The sequence below is a fragment of the Xenopus tropicalis genome, chromosome 5 (genome assembly GCF_000004195.4).
Source record: "Xenopus tropicalis strain Nigerian chromosome 5, UCB_Xtro_10.0, whole genome shotgun sequence".
Taxonomy (NCBI): Eukaryota; Metazoa; Chordata; class Amphibia; order Anura; family Pipidae; genus Xenopus; species Xenopus tropicalis.
The window spans coordinates 64,055,139-64,075,406 of NC_030681.2; the positions used below are offsets into that span (position 1 = coordinate 64,055,139).

General features: G+C 37.2%; 1 protein-coding gene across 4 annotated transcripts in view; it reads left to right on the forward strand.

Annotated features, from left to right (window-relative positions):
* pcmt1 (protein-L-isoaspartate (D-aspartate) O-methyltransferase) overlaps positions 1–19,310 on the forward strand; it is a 61,619-nt gene extending 42,309 nt beyond the window's left edge. For 2 of the 4 annotated variants that reach the window (XM_012963074.2, XM_031901738.1), the window contains exons 7-8: positions 15,365–15,583; positions 18,498–19,310. In XM_012963074.2, coding sequence (XP_012818528.2) covers positions 15,365–15,544 — 180 coding nt within the window. In that variant the 3' untranslated portion in view covers positions 15,545–15,583; positions 18,498–19,310. 4 annotated transcript variants of the gene reach the window in all.
* Positions 19,311–20,268: the final 958 nt, after the last annotated feature.

The following is a 20,268-nucleotide window of genomic DNA, read 5'->3' on the forward strand; positions in this document are numbered from 1 at the left end:
ATACAGATAGAATTCCACATGCCCCCACTGCAGAAGTATGATTCATTGCAGAAGAACTTGTTATTCTGAGAGTACATCTTAAATCCCTGACATAAAAGACAGGACTGTTACTGTTTTTCAAAAACAAAATCAAAATAGTACCAGAAAACTTGGTATGCCTGTTATCTTTGCCTGGTTCCATCCTAGTCAATGGACCATATCAGAATGCCCCTCCCCCAATTTGGCTTTACAGTTGGCACATAGAGCTACACACAAGTGTACCCTCTCCCCCTAAGCTCAACCCTGGAAACTTAGTTAAATCCATTGGAAGGGGGGGGGGGGGTGAATTCTTTTTGTTTCTTTTTACTCTATAGGCACATGCGGCAACCCACCTAAAGCTGCTGCCCTAGGCATGGACCCATGGTTGCTTATATATAAATCTAGGTCAGTTTCCATGCAGGATTAAAAATGACCGCAGGTTAAGATTTGCTTACAATGCTTAGCTGTGGACATATAACAGTGTTTTTCAACCTTTTTTAGGCAAAGGCACACTTGTTTCATGAAAAAAATCACGAGGCACACCACCATTAGAAAATGTTAAAAAATGTAACTCTGTGCCTATATTGACTATATATAAAGTAATTCTCTTGAATAGGAATCAAATAAACACAAAGCTGCCATAGTTTCCACATACATCCCATTGTTTCTCCCAGTTTATTGCAGTTATATAACTAGTGTGTGGCTGGGGGACATAATTAAATGGTAAAGGCCAGCAGCCTATGTATAGCAGATGCTCTCAGGCAAAGATGTCAGCCATCTTAGCAACAGCTTGAATCATTACCTGCAGCAGCTCCAGGCTCATTTATCCCCCCGCTGAGTTATTTAAAAAAAAAAAAAAAACATGTCCACGGACTTCTAGTTACAAATACCTCTTATCTCATCGACACGAAAGGAGAACTTCTTCACAGGGGGCTGTGCGTGCGTGCGTGTCTGCTTTAGCACGGTGAGAGCAGAGGGTCAAAGTTTATGCCTCTGTCCAATCGCATTGCAGCACAGCCCCCTGTGAAGAAGTTCTCCTCTGGTGTTGATGCGATAAGTAACTGGAAGTCCGTGCGGGTGGAAGGGAGTGAGGGAGGGGGGAGTTAAAGCTATTCTTTTTCAGTGGAGCGCAGGGCCCGATTGGGCGCAATGTTGCCTGGTGTGCCGTAGGTGCAGGGGCCGGAACAGCAGTTGAAAAACGCTGACATATAAAACATCCTTTTGCTGCCTGCACAGATTTGTATGCACATAACAAAACAAATTACACCTCCAACTTCCATTTAGAACAAATGAATCAACTTACTATATCAACATACAATGCAGCACATTTCTATTAATAAAAAAAGTACCACAAAAGTTTTGTTTTCTTAAAGGGGTGGTTCACCCTCACATAAATGAAGCTATTTTAGCAGACTAGGTCAATTTAATACAATATGTAATGTATCTCTAAGAAAATGTCTACTGTTTTAGAGAAAATTACCTCTGAAGGAGTCAGTTGATGCACCAGGGTAGGGGGTCGCCGACCCCTTTCTGCAAAAGCTTGTGTCAGCATGTTGAAGCTCTATGTAATGCTGAGTTCTGGCAGTAGGAGCTTCTAAAGCTACTGCGCATGTCTGCTTCCTGTCTCTTTCTTCATGCCTCTCCTCTGATTGGCTGCTAAAGTTACAGGCACATAACATGATCCAGTGCTGCTGCTGTCTCCTTCTATGAATATTCGGGATGGAGGGGGGGAAAGGGTCCCACATGACTCACACTGCAGACACAGAAACACTTCTCCCCCTGAAAAGTTTTTCTCATTCCTTTGTGTGAACTACAGCTTTTAAACAGCTTATTCAGACACATAGATACACAGTCTTTGCATGGCACATATTATCATACTCATAACCATAACCATAACATAATCAATTTTTTGGGTAGCTGTGAGAAAAGTTTCAAAGTTATTGCATTGCCATTACTAGTGTCATATGTATATTGAGCTCTTATAAGTCAGAAGTACTGCATATTACCCACCACTTTTTAATTTTTCAACATTGAAATCATATGTTGAAAATCCTAATCTAGTATTTATGTTACCATATGATAATACATTTGTAGGTTCAATACATAAACAATTTAGAGATATTTTAATGAATTCCTAGTCAAATGGTGTCTCCATCTCTGACTGGGACCTTGCAGGAGTAAGCCCCAAATTAGCTGGTATACTCATTATATCATGTCCATCAGGACATGAAAAGTGCTGCATGAAAGTGCCTGCGCTGACCAGCTGTATAAATGTGCCCTGGAGGTAGACCTTCCCCTAAAAAAAGTAGTTTGAGAAAAAGAATCCCCTAAGTACTCGTGTGTTTATCTTCCCTTTAACCCTTTAAGTGCCAGCAGAATTTTACATTTCGGTTTCCCTCAGTGCCAGACGTTTTGTAAACATTCTGTGCTCTCTCATTTTAATGACATTTACTGGGGGGGGTGGAACCTGAGCTTTCCAAATCTGAGTTTTTGTGTATTTGCACTTCTGGAACAAGATTTAGAGCTCAAAATACAAAAAAAAAAAGAAAAAATTATATTATATTTTTCATGATATAGGGATTTATACCAGAAACATGTTTTATTTTAGGGACAAAATTTTAACTGATTTGGAAAGCCTCATGTCTCCCGAACGTGCCAATACCTGATATTTATCGTTTTATGGAGATTTCTGACTTCTGTAGATCATAAACTCCCAGCAGTAAATTACCAAATTTACAAAGAATTACAGCAGAATACAGCATACTTTAGATTCCAATGCCAAAAATCCTGGAACATTAGGTTTACTACAGGAAACCACTTATTTTTGATGTGCACATTGAAAGTACACATTCTGGCAAATACGAAATGGGTAACTATGTCTTCCAGCTCCTAAGTACCACACAGCAATGCTTTCCTGAATTTAGCAGTTTCTATAAAAAAAATTATGAAATTTCAAAAAAAATCACCTTAATCATCCACTTTCAAGCATCATATCTCCCACATAGCATTAGGTACCAAGAAAACATATCCTAAACATGAAAGCCAAGGGTCAACTGAACAGTTTGATGCCCATTATGCATACGATTACCAATGTATCTGGCATTTAGAGACCCAAAAAGGAAGTTAGTACATACAAATTGCCCCGGAGATCTTTTTAGCTACTGAAAATTCAACACATTTACTGCATTTTCTGTGGGGTAAAAACACAAAAAATACACTGACCCCCCAGAACCATATATTTTTGTAAAGTACACATTTGGGCAAATTCAAATTGGGCACCCATGTCTTTCTACTCCAAACTACAGAGTCGCAATGCTTTCCCAAAATTGCCGGTTTTGATGAAATACCTGAAAATTACATCAGACCTTCCACTTTTAAGCACCTTATATTCCACATAGCATTAGGTTCCAAGAAAACACATCCTAAATATCAAAGCCAAGGGTCCACTGAACAGTTTTGATGCCCATTGTGCATAGGATTACTAAAGTTTCTGGCATTTAGAAACCCCAAAAGGAAGTTAGTGCATTCAAAGTGAATATGCTGCAATATAAGCTACCGGCATGTGTATTTTGTGCCATAAGATCCCCTAACAGTATGGAGACCATAGAAATCCATACATTTTCTGAAAGTACACATTCTGATAAAACAAAAATAGGTAAATGCTTCTTTCTACTGCAAACTACAAAGCTATGCTAAACATAACAATTTTTATAACATTTCTGAAAATTGTCACAAAGCTTGCATTTTACCCCATTATGTACCCCCACATTTTGTAACGTATTAACATAAAACATTCTAAATATGAACCCAAGGGGTCTTCTGAACAGTTTGATGCCCTATATGCATACATTTACCAAACTATATGGCGTACAGGGGCACCCATATAAAAATAGTGCATATTAATTTTCACAAATGACTCTCTGGCTCATGGAATTTTTGTACCCGGTATGTGTATTATGTGCCATAAGACCTCCCTAACAGTACAGAGACCCTAGAAAACCATATATTTTCCAAATATACACATTCTGACAAAGCAAAAATGGGTAAATACATCTTTCTACTGAAAACTACCAAACTACAAAGCTATGCTAAACAGAATGGTTTTTATAACATTACTGAAAATCGTCTCAAAGCTTGCATTTTGCCCAATTATGTACTCCACATTTAGTAACGTACTAACATAAAACACTCTAAATATGAACTCCAAGGGTCTACTGAACAGTTTGATGCCCAATATGCATAGATTTACCAAACTATGTGGTGTACAGAGGAAGCCAAATTGAAATACAGCAGACAAAATCTCCATTTGCAAAGACAAGTAACAGAACAATGTGAAATTCAATAAAATTTCTAAAATACCCCAAAAAATCACTAAAATCAATGTTTTTTTTTTCCCTAGGGATATCTGCAGTCAGAATCAGAGTTTGAGTATTTTGGCTTGGGCAAATTAGTTTTACAGACAAAGTCAAGCGAACAACAACTATGCATAACTGAAAATGCAATAAAATGACTAAAAATGCACCAAAATCACAGAAAATGTAATAAAACAAAAATAATACACAAAAGGTATTGCGCAGTGCGGTGAGCGAATACGTTATCCGCAATGGCAATAAATCTTTCTTTTTCAGGCAAGAATAAAAACAATGCGATAAAAAAAAAAAACACAATTGCATAAGTGTGCGTGTACACTAGGCAAAATGTGTTTTGTGTGCAAGTAAGTGTGAGTGCTGTGAATGTGTGAACTCCCCCCCCCCCCCAAATGTATGTGTAAGTGTGAGTATAAGTGTGTATTAGTGTAATAAGTGCATGATTGTGTGTGTATCTGGCACTTACCTGGGCAGGAGAAGCTGGAGATCGCAGGAGAGACGCAGGGACAGCTGCAGACCTCTTCTCCATTTTGCCTGGTGAGTGGGCGGCACAGAAAGGGAGGGGCAAAACAGTAAAAGCCTGACACGTAGATTGTGTCAGGCCTTTCATATGGGGCCCCTGGGCAATCGCGCCCCAGGGGCCATTCGTTCCCCCCATGTGCTTGTTGCCTAGGGGCTGGGGAATGAGCGGAGAGCGAAGCAGTGGCTTGAAAAGCCACTCCTCCGCTCTCAAACCCAGAAGTGCAGCAGGATGTAGAATCTAGGTCCTGTGGCACTTAGGTACTTTTATACACAAGGCGTAGAATCTACGATTCTAAGACTATAGTTACTGATCATGTTTTGATCAATAAAGTGCCAGTATATCCCTAAATACACCTTTGCTAAAAATGAGCACAGTAAGTAGGACTTGTGTTAAAACATGTGTTCTGGCTATGCTTTTAATAAAACTGAAATCATTTTGTTGCTGTTATAAATCACTCATGTTTTGTTTTTCAACAAGATAATCTGTTCAAAAGTAAATAAACAAGCTCTGTATAAACAATCCCCTTCCTCCCTAAACAGCAGTCTTAGTAATAAATAGTTACATAGGGTTGAAAAAAGACCAGAGTCCATCCAAGTAAACCCAGCACACACAACCTATACTTACCAATCTATACACTCACATACATAAACTATATATACAATCACTAATACTAACTGTAGATATTAGTATCACAATAGCCTTGGATATTCTGCTTGTTCAGAAACTTATCTAGGCCCCTCTTAAAGGCATTAACAGAATCTGCCATTACCACATTACTAGGAAGGGCATTCCACAACCTCAGTGCCCTCACCATGAAAAACCACCTGCGCTGCTTCAAATGGAAGTTTCGTTCTTCTAATCTAAAGGGGTGACCTCTGGTGCGTTGATCGTTTTTATGGGAAAAAAGAACATCCCCTATCTGCCTATAATCCCCTCTAATGTACTTGTACAGAGTAATCATGGCCCCTCGCAAGCGCCTCTTTTCCAGAGAAAACAACCCTAGCCTCGACAGTCTAACCTCATAGCTTAAATCTTCCATCCCCTTTACCAGTTTAGTTGCACGTCTCTGCACTCTCTCCAGCTCATTAATATCCTTCTTAAGGACTGGAGCCCAAAACTGCACTGCATACTCAAGGTGAGGCCTTACCAGGGACCTATAAAGAGGCAAAATTATGTTTTCATCCCTTGAGTCAATGCCCTTTTTTAGACAGCACTTTATTTGCTTTAGTAGCCACAGAATGACACTGCTTTGAATTAGACAACTTGTTACCTACAAAAACCCCTAGATCCTTCTACATTAAGGATACCCCCAACACACTACCATTCAGTAGATAGTTTGCATTTATATTATTTCTACCAAAGTGCATAACTTTGCACTTGTCAACATTGAACCTCATTTTCCAGTTTGCTGCCCAGTTTTCCAATTTTGTCAAATCGCTCTGCAAAGCGGCAGCATCCTGCATGGGACTTATGGTTTTGCACAATTTAGTGTCATCAGCAAAAATAGAAACAGTACTCTCTATGCCCACCTTCAGGTCATTAATAAACAAGTTAAAAAGCAAAGGACCAAGGACTGACCCCTGCGGTACTCCACTAACCACACTGGTCCAATTAGAAAATTATCCATTTACCACCACTCTTTGTAATCTATCCTTCAGCCAGTTCTCTATCCAATTACAGATATTATGTTCTAGGCCAATATTCCTCAATTTGATCATTAACCTTCTGTGAGGTACAGTATCAAATGCTTTAGCAAAGTCCAAGTAGATGACATCAACTGCCATCAAGGTTCCTGCTCGCCTCCTCATAAAAGGCGACTAAATTAGTCTGGCAAGATCTGTTACGCATAAAACCATGCTGGCACAAACTTATAGTATTGTGAACTACAATGTATTCAACTACCCGATCCCTTATTACCCCTTCCAAAATCTTTGCTACTACTGACATCAGACTAACAGGCCTATAGTTTTCAGGCTGAGAACGGGATCCCTTTTTAAATAACGGCATCACATTAGCAATTTGCCAGTCTCTTGGCACCATGCCAGACCTCAACGAATCCTGAAAAATTAAGTGAAGAGGCTTGGCAATCACAGCGCTCGTTTTTAATACCCTGGGATGAATCTAATCCGGTCCTGGACCTTTGTTCAAGTTTCTTTTGAATTTCCTCCTGAGTGACCCATGCGTCAGTAGCTAAATTACTAGAACTGGGCGTATTAAAAGTGAAGCCTTAATTAGCTGGCTCCTCAGATGTATAGACAGATGAAAAATAAGAGTTCAAAATTTCTGCTTTTTCCCCATTCTCATCAACCAACTTACCCCCCCCCCCCCCCCCCCGTGATAATAAGGTTCCCACCCCTTCTTGCTTCATTTTTTTACTATTCACATACTTAAAAAATAATTTTTACTATTAGCTGCAATATCCCTTTCCATCTCTATTTTAGCTTGCCTGATAGCTTTTTTGCATGCTTTATTTGCTTCCTTGTACCTGATGAAAGTTTCTGCTGTTTTCTTACCAACCTCGACATTAACACTTTTATTCAGCCATAAAGGTTTCGCTTTGCGATGCCTCTCCTTGCTTACAAGTGTATACCTGCAAAGCAATGTTTTAAAGATGTTCCATTTTCCTTCTGTGTCTAACCCTATGAAAAGCCTTTCCCAGTTGAGACATTGCAGAGATGCCCTTATACTGGCAAAGTCTGCCAGTCTAAAATCAATCGTTTTAGTTATTCCCTTATAGAGCTGTCTCTGCAGCATTAACTCAAAGCAGACCATGTTGTGATCACTGTTCCCCAAATGCTCACGCACACAAATGTTAGAGATGAGTTCAGTGTTATTAGTTATTACCAGGTCCAAAATAGAGTCATTCCTAGTAGGTTCTTGAACCGCCTGAAATAAAAAGTTGTCATTTAGCATATTTACAAACCTACTAGCTTTTTCTGACTTAGCCATAAAGAACAACTTGGTTTTTTTTAGTGGGTTAATGTGAGGACTGGTAATTTAAGTTTGATCAGCCTCTCTTATACACAGAGTGACTTAGCAGAACAGGAGGTTGGAAAGTGAAAGTATATAAAAAGTATAATCAACAAAAGCAATTTTCATGTTAAAAAAGAGTGTATACTGCCCCTTCAATTAGAAGCTGTGCATCTTACACATATACAGTGGATATAAAAAGTCTACACACCCCTGATAAGATGTCAAGTTACTGTGCCGTACAAAAATGAGACAAAGATAAATCATTTCAGAACTTTTTCCACCTTTAATGTGACCTATAAAATGTACCATTCAATTGAAAAACAAACTGAAATCTTTTAGGTGGAGGGAAGAAAACCAAAAAAACTAAAATAATGTGGTTGCGTAAGTGTGCACACTCTCTTCTAACTGGGGATGTAGCTGTGTTCAGAATTAAGCAATCACATTCAAATTCATGTTAAATAGGACTCAGCATACACCTGCCATCATTTAAAGTGCCTCTGATTAACCCCAAATAAAGTTCAGCTGCTCTAGTTGGTCTTTCCTGACTTTTTTTTTTTAGTCGCATCCCACAGCCAAAGCCATGGTCCACAGAGAGCTTCCAAAGCATCAAAGGGATCTCATTGTTAAAAGATATCAGTCAGGAGAAGGGTACAAAAGAATTTCCAAGGCATTAGGTATACCATGGAACACAGCGAAGACATCATCAAGGGGAGAAATATGGCACAACAGTGACATTACCAAGAACTGGACGTCCCTCCAAAATTGATAAAAAGACGAGAAGAAAACTGGTCAGGGAGGCTACCCAGAGGCCTACAGCAACATTAAAGGAGCTGCAGGAATATCTGGCAAGTACTAGCTGTGTGTTACATGTGACAACAATCTCCCGTATTCTTCATATGTCTGGGCTATGGGGTAGAGTGGCAAGACGAAAGCCTTTTCTTACGAAGAAAAAAATCCAAGCCAGGCTACATTTTGCAAAAACACATCTGAAGTCTCCCAAAAGCATGTGGGAAAAGGTGTTCTGGTCTGATGAAACCAAGGTTGAACTTTTTGGCCATAATTCCACAAAATATGTTTGGTGCAAAAACAGTACTGCACATCACCAAAAGAAGACCATACCCACAGTGAAGCATGGTGGTGGCAGCATCATGCTTTGGGGCTGTTTTTCTTCAGTTGAAGCTGGGGCTTTAATTAAGATAGAGGGAATTATGAACAGTTCCAAATACCAGTCATTATTTGCACAAAACCTTCAGGCTTCTGCTAGTAAGCTGAACATGAGGAGGAACTTCATCTTTCAGCATGACAACAACCCAAAGCATACATCCAAATCAACAAAGGAATGGCTTCACCGGAAGAAGATTTTGTAGTTTTGGAATGGCCCAGCCACAGCCCAGACCTGAATCCGATTGAAAATCTGTGGGGTGATCTGAAGAGTGCTGTGCACAGGAGATGCCCTCGCAATCTGACAGATTTGGAGTGTTTCTGCAAAGAAGAGTGGGCAAATCTTGCAAAGTCAAAATGTGCCATGCTGATAGACTCATACCCAAAAAGAGCGCTGTAATAAAATCAAAAGGTGCTTCAACAAAGTATTAGTTTAAGGGTGTGCACACTTATGCGACCACATTATTTTAGTTTTTTTGGTTTTCTTCCCTCCCCCTAAAAGATTTCAGTTTGTTTTTGAATTGAGTGGTACAGTTTATAGGTCACATTAAAGGTGGAAAAAGTTCTGAAATGATTTTTTTTGTGCAGCACAGGAACCTTACATTTTATCAGGGGTGTGTAGACTTTTTTATATCCACTGTAACTACATTGTTAATATTAATATTTGTTTTGCAACAGTCAGTCTAGATACTGTTCTAATTGCATTATCTCTCCAGTAGCTGTTAGACTACATCTCAAAACAGTCATTATTAATAGTCAGAATTAATTGAGTGCAAACTAAAATTAACAAGTTTATTCCCCCCTGACCTCAAATCTTTATTACCATTTCTCATGTTTTCTCAATCTTTACTACTGACTTTAGTATTCCTCATATTCATTTTTTTGGGTATGGAGTGAAGAAACTCATACTCATTAGTAAGTTCACTGAAAATTATTTCATAAAAGAAATGTTGGTGTAAAAAAAGCTGAAAACTTCATGCCTTAATTCTAAAGCAGTTGTTCAGTTTTGTACCTGGAGCAAATGCAAGTAACCTTCACATAATGGCACAACCAAGTACTGCAGCACAGATCCTCAGCAGTTAGTTGGGAGCCATTGCCTGTCACCACAGAAAGACCAGGACAGTTCACTTTAGAACTTGAGCTCTGTGCGATGCTGACCTGGGTTAAATCTATTATGCATTAACTGGGAAAAAAGAAACAAAAAAAACTCATTATAAATTAAACTGTTTCTTACAGACATGGCTAATGGATAAACAAGCGACACAGAATGGGATATTTATTAGCTTCACTGATAATGAAAAAATCTGATTCTTGTAAGCATGCAACTTTTTTTTCTGTGAAAAACCATGAACTCAACTTTGGTTCAAGTCCTTTCTAAAAGCTTTCAAGAAAAGTCGCTTACATTTTGTCTGGGAGATTTTTTCATGCTCACAGTTTTTTTTTTTTTTGTTTGTTTCTTTTCCCTCAAACTTGTTTTTTAATAAACCTTCCCTTTAGTGTTGGATGGTACAATATACATAAAGATTACTCAAATCACCAAAGTGTACATAGTACAGGTATGGGACCTGTTATCCAGAATGCTCGGGACCTGGGGTTTTCCGGATAAGGGATCTTTCCATAATTTGGATCTCCATACCTTAAGTCTACTAAAAAATAATTTAAATATTAAATAAACCCATTAGGATTGTTCTGCCTCCAATAAGGATTAATTATATCTTAGTTGGGATCAATTACACAGTACTGTTTTATTATTACATGTTTTATTATTACACAGGGAAATAATTTTAAATAATTAGAGTTATTTATTTATAATGGAGTCTATGGGAGATGGCCTTTCCGTAATTCAGAACTGGATAATGGGTTTCCAGATAAGGGATCTCATACCTGTATATATAAATGCAAACATTGGTGAGTTTCTTTCAGGTTTGTGTGGAGCACTTTGTTTAAAACATTTTTACTAAAAATACAGATTTTTTGGTATGTCATTTGTGGTGATATGAAGCATAAAAGTCCATGTACAGACATGTGAAAAAGTTTAGGAACCCCTCTTTGGAGTTTTGTTTATCATTGGCTGAGCTTTCAAAGTAGCAACTTCCTTTTAATATATAACATGCCTTATAGAAACAGTAGTATTTCAGCAGTGACATAAAGTTTATTCGATTAACAGAAAATATGCATCTTAACAAAATTAAATAGGTGCATAAATTTGGGCTATTACATCAATACTAAGTTGAGCCTCCTTTTGCAGCCTTTACACGCCTCCTATAGCCTTTGATGAGTGTCTGGATTTTGGATGGCTGTATTTTTGACCATTCGTCCATACAAAATCTCTCCAGTTCAGTTAAATTTGATGGCTGCCGAGCATGGACAGCCTGCTTTAAATCATCCCATAGATTTTCAGTGATAATCAAGTCAGGGGACTGTGACAGCCATTCCAGAATATTGTACTTCTCCCTCTGCATAAATACCATTGTCTTGTTGGAATATCAAACCTTTGCGTAACTTCAACTTTGTGACTGATGCTTGAACATTATACTCTAGAATTTGTTGATATTGGGTTGAATTCATCCGACCCACAACTTTAACAAGGGCCCCAGTCCCTGAACTAGCCACACAGCCCCACAGTATGATGGAACCTCCACCAAATTTTACAGTAGGTAGTAGGTGTTTTTATTGGAATGCGGTGTTCTTCTTCCTCTATGCAAAGGGAGGGATTAAACAGGAATTAAGAATAGTGAAGGGGTTTATCTTTATGCAAAGACAGATTTAAAGCCATGTGCTAAAGAAATTGTCAATGACAGCAATGGCGAGGGTGTGAAATCCCTGGGTAGAGATTTCAGCAGTGCTAAAGGTAACAAAGAAAATTATCATTGGTGTATGCTACAAACAGCCCCGTATAAGTGAGGATTATGAGGCCCAGTTGCTATTACAAATGGAGGAGGCTTCACAAATAGGTCAAGTTGTTATTATGGGGGACTTTAATTATCTAGTCATGGACTGGAGTAATCAGGGTCAGAAAAAGCTAGTAGGTTTGTAAATATCATTTAGACCACTTAGATTGTAAGCTCTATGGGGCAGGGACCTCCTTCCTACTGTGTCTCGTACCACATGGCACTTATTCCCTGTGCATTTATATATTTATTGTATTTATTTATTATAACACTTGTCCTCCCTGTGTGTAATTTTATATTTTGTAAGATTGTAAAGCACTGCGTACCCTTGTGGCGCTTTATAAATAAAGTTATACATACATATGCTAAATATGCTAAGAGTGATTCTCTTGGTGATAACTAATAATACTGAACTCATTTCTAACATTAATGTGGGTGAGTATTTATGGAATAGTAATCATAACATGGTCTCATTTGCGATAATGTTGCAAAGACAGCTGTAGAAGGAGTAACTAGATTTGCAGAATTTGCCAATATAAGGGCATCCTTACAATGTATCAACTGGGAAAGGCTTCTCACAGGGTTAAACACAGAATGAAAATGGAATATCTTTAAAATGTTGCTTAACAAGTATACATGTCAGTATATTCCCCTTGTAAGGAAGGAAGGACATCAGAAAGCAAAACCTTTATGGTTGGATAAAAGTGTAAGGGTTGGCAAGAAAAACGTGCTTTTAAAGCATTCAGGTTAGCTGGGGCAGCGGAAACTTTCATCAGGTAATTTCATCTGACGATACTAAGTTGTGAAAAACTACAAATTCCATGCAGGATGCTGATACTTTGCAGAGCGATTTGACAAAATTGGAAAACTGGGCTGCAGAATGGAAAATGAGGTTCAGTGTTGAAAAGTGCAAAGTTATGCACTTTTTTTTTTTTAGAAATAATGAAAATATGAGTTATGAAATTATACATTAGAATCCAAATATGGCAAACCTCTGTAAATACTCATGAGAATTTTGCAGTGTCTTCAGAGGTCAAGTTATCATACCAGTGCGCAAAAAACAGTACTAGCTGCTACTAAGTCAGTTCTGACGTGCACTTTAACTTGGCAAAAAAATTACTCTTCAAAATATTAATCTATTCTACATTATTAGTTATCTATAGGACATGTTCATCATTTTTCACTGATAAGGACTGCTTTTCTAAATAATTGTTACTTGAAGGTCCTAAACCTGACTGTTTTGCCAACCTGACTGTCCCTTCTCAACCTGTTAGTTATAGCTTCTAATGCTAATGCACTCCTGCTGCACAATATGTCAGCCTCCTCATAGAGGAACTTAAGGGAACTGATATGTAATGTGAAAGCATCAGGAAAAACTTTTATGGAAAAAATACAGTATAAAGGTCATGCAAAGATAGTGTTATTATATACTTAAAAACAGTTTAATTTTAGTTAATTAGTCATTTATAAAGTTCACACAGCGCATATTTTGCACTTCTGTTGCGTTTTTTGCGAATCACAGTGAAATGCAAATTGCGCATAAACATTTACAAACATTTACAAAATGAGCATGCACTCTGTGCCTTTATTGTGTGCGAACATAGCACCAGTTTTCACTTTGCAATTAAATTGCAATTTGCTAAATCATTTAAGTGGATATTTTTTCCACCACCAACGTTGTGACGTAACACAGATGCAGAATGTGTGCATATTTTCAAAATGACCGCCAGTATCTCTTTAAGAATTTATAAATATTTGAACCTCTTGCCTCATCAGAGGATGGAGTTTCTAAGCATGGTCCTAAATACTTCTTAAACTGGAATGATTTAGCTTCTCCCGCGGAATTAAGGCTCATCATAATCTCAAAGGGTGCTCCAGTGTTTGGGTGCACGATTACAGGACAAAAAATGAAAGGCAATATTTTACTGCATAAAATAAAAGCCTGCATCTGCTCACATGAGAAGCTACCAGTTTTCCTGACCTGGATACTGTGACTGTTCTTGCTGAACAACAAGAAATATTAAATCTGTCCTTCTAATAGCCTCATACAGCTCATTTTGACAGGTCTATGTCTTCCATAGAGGGTGTACTCAATGCACAATTCCTCTCAGGATGTGTCATTTGGACTCAGGAAATGGGACAGTAATCAAGGTTCTCTAAACATGGTGGTTGCATTTCCAGCCTTTTATTGCAGTGGAGTGGCAAATCATAACAAATGCCAGCCTGTCTGCATGAGGAACAGTTTTAAGACAGAGGAAGGGCCATGGCACATTGGTGCCCTGGAGTTCTAAACTGGGAAGTGAACTTCCTGTTCTGGAGGTAGCTGCTCCACAGATGCTTGATCAATATATCCAATGAATGTACACCTCAAACAGACATGATGACAACCATTGGCAATAAAAACATGCAGAATCTGTATCCTTGAGCATTAAATGTGGATATCCACCCCCTTGGATGATTCTGGCAGTACAGTTTTACCCGCAACAATGCCACTCGCAGTTATTAGTGATGTCAACAGTTGGATCTTCTCTCCCAGAGTCTGGTTTTTCATCCACAGCCAAGGTGACTGTCTTGTGGCTTCTGAGTCTCAAATCCAGAGATAAAAGGGTTTCTAAGTCAGACTTTGAGACAATGTTCAGGGCTATTAGCCCTCATCAGCCTATATATGCTATCAAGTCTGGCAGATCTGTTCTCTGTGCCACCATTTTGAGATCCTGATTTTGTTTTGGATTTGCATTTATTTCTGAAGGGGTTTTAAATGATGCAGTTTAATCCGGTTAGAAAAGTTTTGGAAATTGGCAATTTAGTTACCATCTGTTTGACTAGTATGGTTCAGTCCTGTGCCCTATGTTTTTCAGAAGAATGATGTGGAGATCCATATTTTCTTTTGATGGTTGTTTCAGATGACATGGTAGGTTGGTAGAAAGATTTTGCAGGTTCCTTCTGCTTTTCTGAGTCATTTTCCTTCTGTGAGCTTTGGTACTAAGAGAGAAAGGGCAGAAGACCAGGGCCATAGTGGTGTATTTTGTTATGCCATACTTTTTGGGAAGGGGAGGTTCCTGTGTCCTGCCATTTTAATTGTAAGATAGTTGTCACCAAAGGTAATCAGTATGGGTCTACTTTGCCCATCTTGTGTTTAGTTTTTTGTTGTATTATATTCTTTATCTTATTTGAAAAGGAGTATGCATTGCCTATTGTGTGTTTATATCTTTGTTGTAGATGTAAAAATAAATGTAAAAATTCCAATAGGCTACATCTAGCACTAAATGTAATGTTTTTTTAACTTTATACCCCTACTTTACTCCCCATAGAAACAATACTTTATGTGGTATATTCTTTAGCGCCATCCTAAGTCTTGCAAAAACAATTTGAATAGCTATGTTGCTGTTTTAATATATAAATGTAATATACACTTCTATATTTTGTTGCAGCTGATAGATCAACTTAAGCCAGGAGGAAGATTAATCTTACCCGTTGGTCCAGCTGGTGGAAACCAGATGTTGGAACAATATGATAAGCTAGACGATGGAAGTGTCAAAATGAAGCCTTTGATGGGGGTGATCTACGTGCCTTTAACAGACAAAGAAAAGCAGTGGTCCAGGTGGAAGTGAATTTCTGTTCCACTATTTCCTCTTCCAAACACATAAAAGGTGAAAGGTCTGGACCTTAGCAGACAACTAGAATGGCTGCATTTATTGCTGTCAATGCAATCTGCTATTTCCATACCATATAACAATGGCTTAACAAAATAAGTAACATTTGCATGATAAGGCAAAACTCAAAGTGTTTGAATGCAGAAGTGGGTAAAATAGTAGACTTTTGGCTGATTTCATGTGCATGTGGCATGAAAGAAATATTGTTTGTTCCATTTTATATCATGAAGTAAATTTGTTGTGAAAACATGGTAAATAAATAAGAATATTTATATATATGTTACAAATGTGTAATACCACATGAAGAAATGTATTGCCCACTCCTGTACTTATCACTTTAGATTTCTTAAAATAATAAGAATTAACTCATTGGAATGAAATGTATGAAAACTGAGTTATTGCCTTTTTAAAAAATTAATTGCAACTAAATTAGGAAAACTGAACTTGAAACTATATAGATATTATCTATGTAGATAATAGACTTGTTACTACTATTCTCCTGCAAACATAAACTCTTTAAATTGTGGCATACTCATATATTCACTGCCTTTATTAATTATAGGGGTAAAGGTGTAAGACAGTTAAAATATACTAGCAGTATCACAACAGTGAGTTGACCCCAGATCCTATCCCAAGATATACAAAGATAAATAGATAAACAATATAAGAATTAGGGACACCAATTCTATCACTTTCTTGGATTTAGGGGGAAACTTTTTGAAAGATGCAGATTCAGCCGAAAAAAATGAAACCCTTAAAACCATGTGACTTTAGAACTCTAGATAACTGTTGACAGTTGTTTGTTCATAAATGATGCATGTATTATTTTTCTTTAATTTGAATTTGCAAATTAAGGTTTTTTTAATCTGGCCAGATCTTTTGTTAAGGATATGGGACTTGGCTGAATTGCATCACTAATAATATTGTAGGTAAATAAGTATAATTAATTAAATGAACCTTATAATCTGAACAACAGAAAGTAGCCATCTCCCTGCCCTTTCTTTTTAATTAACAATAGCATAAATGCATTAACAGTGCCTCATAAAGATTCCCCATCAGGTGTACCTTCTTATTAGACATAACAGCTTGCAACATCTTTGGCAGTGCAAAGTATCGCTTTGGCCATACTTGTAGCATATTTAACAAAGGGTACTTCCCTTGTGTCTGCACATAGTTTGAGTAAGGAGCTGGACAAGTGTTACCAGGATTTGGTATTTTGTTTTGGAAGCGCATTATAAACAGTTTAACTGTGCATTGCATGCTTCAGTTCACAATGCAGAAGTTTTTGCATGTTTGCCATTGAACACAGGACTTGTGTCCTGTGTTCAATGGCAAACATGCAAAAATAAATGGGGACGACTAAAAATGTAAAAATGCAAAAACTCAGTCTGCATAAAAAAATTGTAACACCCAAATGAAAGCCAGTTTTATTTATTTTTATTTTTTTTTTAATTGAAGGGTTGAGCAATTTACAAAGCAATCATTTCAAAGACCAAGCATGAAAGGGGGAATTTATTGGTGTACGTTTGATGACAGTTATTTTGCACTTGGTAAATGTAGGGATAAGTGGGTGCAAATTTGAAAATGGTTTCACTGCTATAAAGAGACTGGCATCATTAAAGGGGTGACTTAACTTTTAAGAAATGTGCTATGCAATCTATTAAAGAAAAACACTATTGATTTTTTTTATTACATTTGTTAAAAAGTACCTTTTAGTTTGATTATATTTACATTACATTACATATTTTTTTTTTGCCTATTTTTTTGCCTATTGCCTATTTTAGTACATATCTACTGGAGCCAATTTACCTGGCAGTATGTTTTGCACTGGGGGTAGGGAACTACATTACATGCAAATAGTTTGTACTTTTGGGCATAGTTATGTAAATAATAGCCTGTTTTACTTGCTGGAAATGTGGCAAAGATGTTACTTTTTTTGTTAATCATTTTTAAACTGAGAAGGATAATGGCTACTTCCACTTTTGTAAATAATACAGTTTGCATATGCTATGGTTTATTTTGCTTTGCATTTATATAAAAAAAAATCAATGTAAAGCTGGATATAAACAGGGTATATTACTTTAAAATGGGGGTCTCCAACCTTTTTAACCCATGAGCAACATTAGAATGTAAGAAGAATTGATGAGCCACGGAAGCATGAAAATAGGTCTTAGGGCAGGGATCCCCCTGACTTGAGGACAAGTTTTGGTTGAATAAAAACAAGATTTACTACCAAATAAAGCCTCCTGTAAGCTGATAGAGACTGCCTAATAGCCAATCTTAGCCCTTACTTGGCACCTCCATGAACTTTTATGATGCTTGTGTTGCTCTCCAAGTCTTTTTACATTTGACTGTGGCTCACAAGTAAGAAAGGTTTGGGGACCCCTGTCTTAGGGAAAGTGAAAGAAGGGCCTGTGATTGGCTTATTGTGCCCCTATGCAGAGTAGCAGCCTACAGAAGGCTTGCTTTGTCAGTACACCTGTTTTTATACAACAAAAAATTGACTCCAAGCTAGGAATACAAATACAAACACCTGCTTGTGAAACCTAAAGGTTATTTTCCAGTAAACCAATTTTAAGAGATTACGTTTTACCATTTAATCCATGCACATTATCTATCCCTGACTAAGTAGCATTAAGGGCAACTGGAAACAGGGATTTTTGGTGTTTTGCGTGCCCAGATTTTTACTTGCAAAATGGACAAAATCGCTCTGTATGGTAGTCGCCATTAAGGGCAATGGAAGGCATGGCACTTTTGATGCATGTGAAAACACCTAAAGCCAACCTATTTTCAATTGCTCTATGACACATTTGCTTGAGGCTTTGCTTTCCTACTACTTCAGTTATTTTGATATTTATAATTGAAAGTTTAAGTTGAAAATGTAACCCCTTAATTTCCTCTTTTTTTGCAGGGATGAATTGTAACAGCTCCATGATTCAGACAAAGTATTGCAATGCAGTGCTTAACTGCCTTCTCAAAAGCTTTTACTTCAGAATCATCAGCAGTGCAGTTTGTTTTGGACTTTATTACCCTGTTAAAAGCGGTGTGGAATGTTTGTTTTCTGGCTTTCTTTTTTTTTTTTTTTTTTACTAAAATAGGTTGCAGAATAATTTGGGGAAAGGCATATTTAAGTTTATTTTAGATTTAAAAAAAAAAAAGTTTCACCAATTTAATTCAAGCAACCAGCTTGTCAGCTATTTAATTAAAATTGCACGCATTCTGTTTTAATTTCCAGATACATGAAAACTGCAGTGTACAGCATTGTTGCTACATTTAAAGTTGATCAAATGCTTCACATATGCATACTATCAAGTTTCTGCTAAATGCTGCTAAACATATAGAAATGAGCTTCCTTTATTTGAACTGGTGTCTTAGAATAAAAGCATGTTGTGGATGCAGTCAGCAGCTTCGCCTTACTACTGGCCAATGTCTTTGTCCTAATTTAATTTGCATCCAGGAAGTACATTACACTTTAGTCTACAGTTAAGGCTCTAATCATCATAAATTCTTCAGATGTTCAGACTTGGCTTTTAAAAATCCATCCTCTTTCAGGCCAAATAATAATTGGCAACCTGCATTATGTTTAAGCACCCTCCCATTGATGCAGTTTATAGGTCACTACTCCATATAAGAAACAAACACTTGCTGTGTAAGGTATGTTCATGTTACCGAACTGTTTATGCAGCTCTGCTTTGCCAAATAAAATACAAAGCAAAATCACAAACGAGACTCCTGTGAACTGTTTTAGTCTACTTGAAAGATGACTTAGAAAAAGAAAGCCTAAATAAAAAATATATAGAATAGCACAAAACAGATGCACTCCAGGACTTCACATTGCTGTGAGAGAATCAAATATATATAAACAAATGATTGTAGGACACTCCCAATATAGGGGAAAATGGCTCAGGTGCATCCAAGAGGAATGAATATCCGCATGACAAAATGGAGCACTCATGGGACTTACGAATGAGTGAAAAAGTATATAGCGGCGCTTGGATGTTTGTAAACCATTTAAAATCTTCTGTATTTTTATATAAATATGATAATTTTTTGGTAAATACATGACCAAATATAATTTTGTTTGTTTAACTAGGTTTTCTTGATCTATTTGTTGAACATTTTGGTCTCATTCATATAAAAATATAGAACATATTAAAGGGTTCACAAACTTTCGACAACCACTGTTTTCATAATATATGAAAATGTGGTTGAACTGAGGTCTGATTAGCCACTCCTTTGCCCTGCTATTGGAAAAAAAAAGAGCAACTAAAGCTGTCTTGTAGAGCTCACTTACACTGCATGTTACAATTGTTGGGGACAAGGACTGTTCTGGTGGACAAACAATTACTTATTAGTTTAAATACATTTATTCATAAAGAGGTGAATTTCCTGGTAGCAAGGACAGGCTACAATCTGCTACCCTAAAGACTTGGGAGAGAGGTGCAAGCTGCTGGTGAAATAGCACAGGAAATTGCCAAAAATACACACACAAAGTTGTATTTGGAACCCTGTGTACAGTATATGTCTCTTAGCTGTGTGAAAGTATGAATATATATATATACATTATGTGTATATATATATATATATTTAATTATGTATGTGTGTGTATATATATATATATATACATTTTTCATAAATTTCAATCTTGATTCCTTCATTTTGAAGACTTGCATAATTGCAAA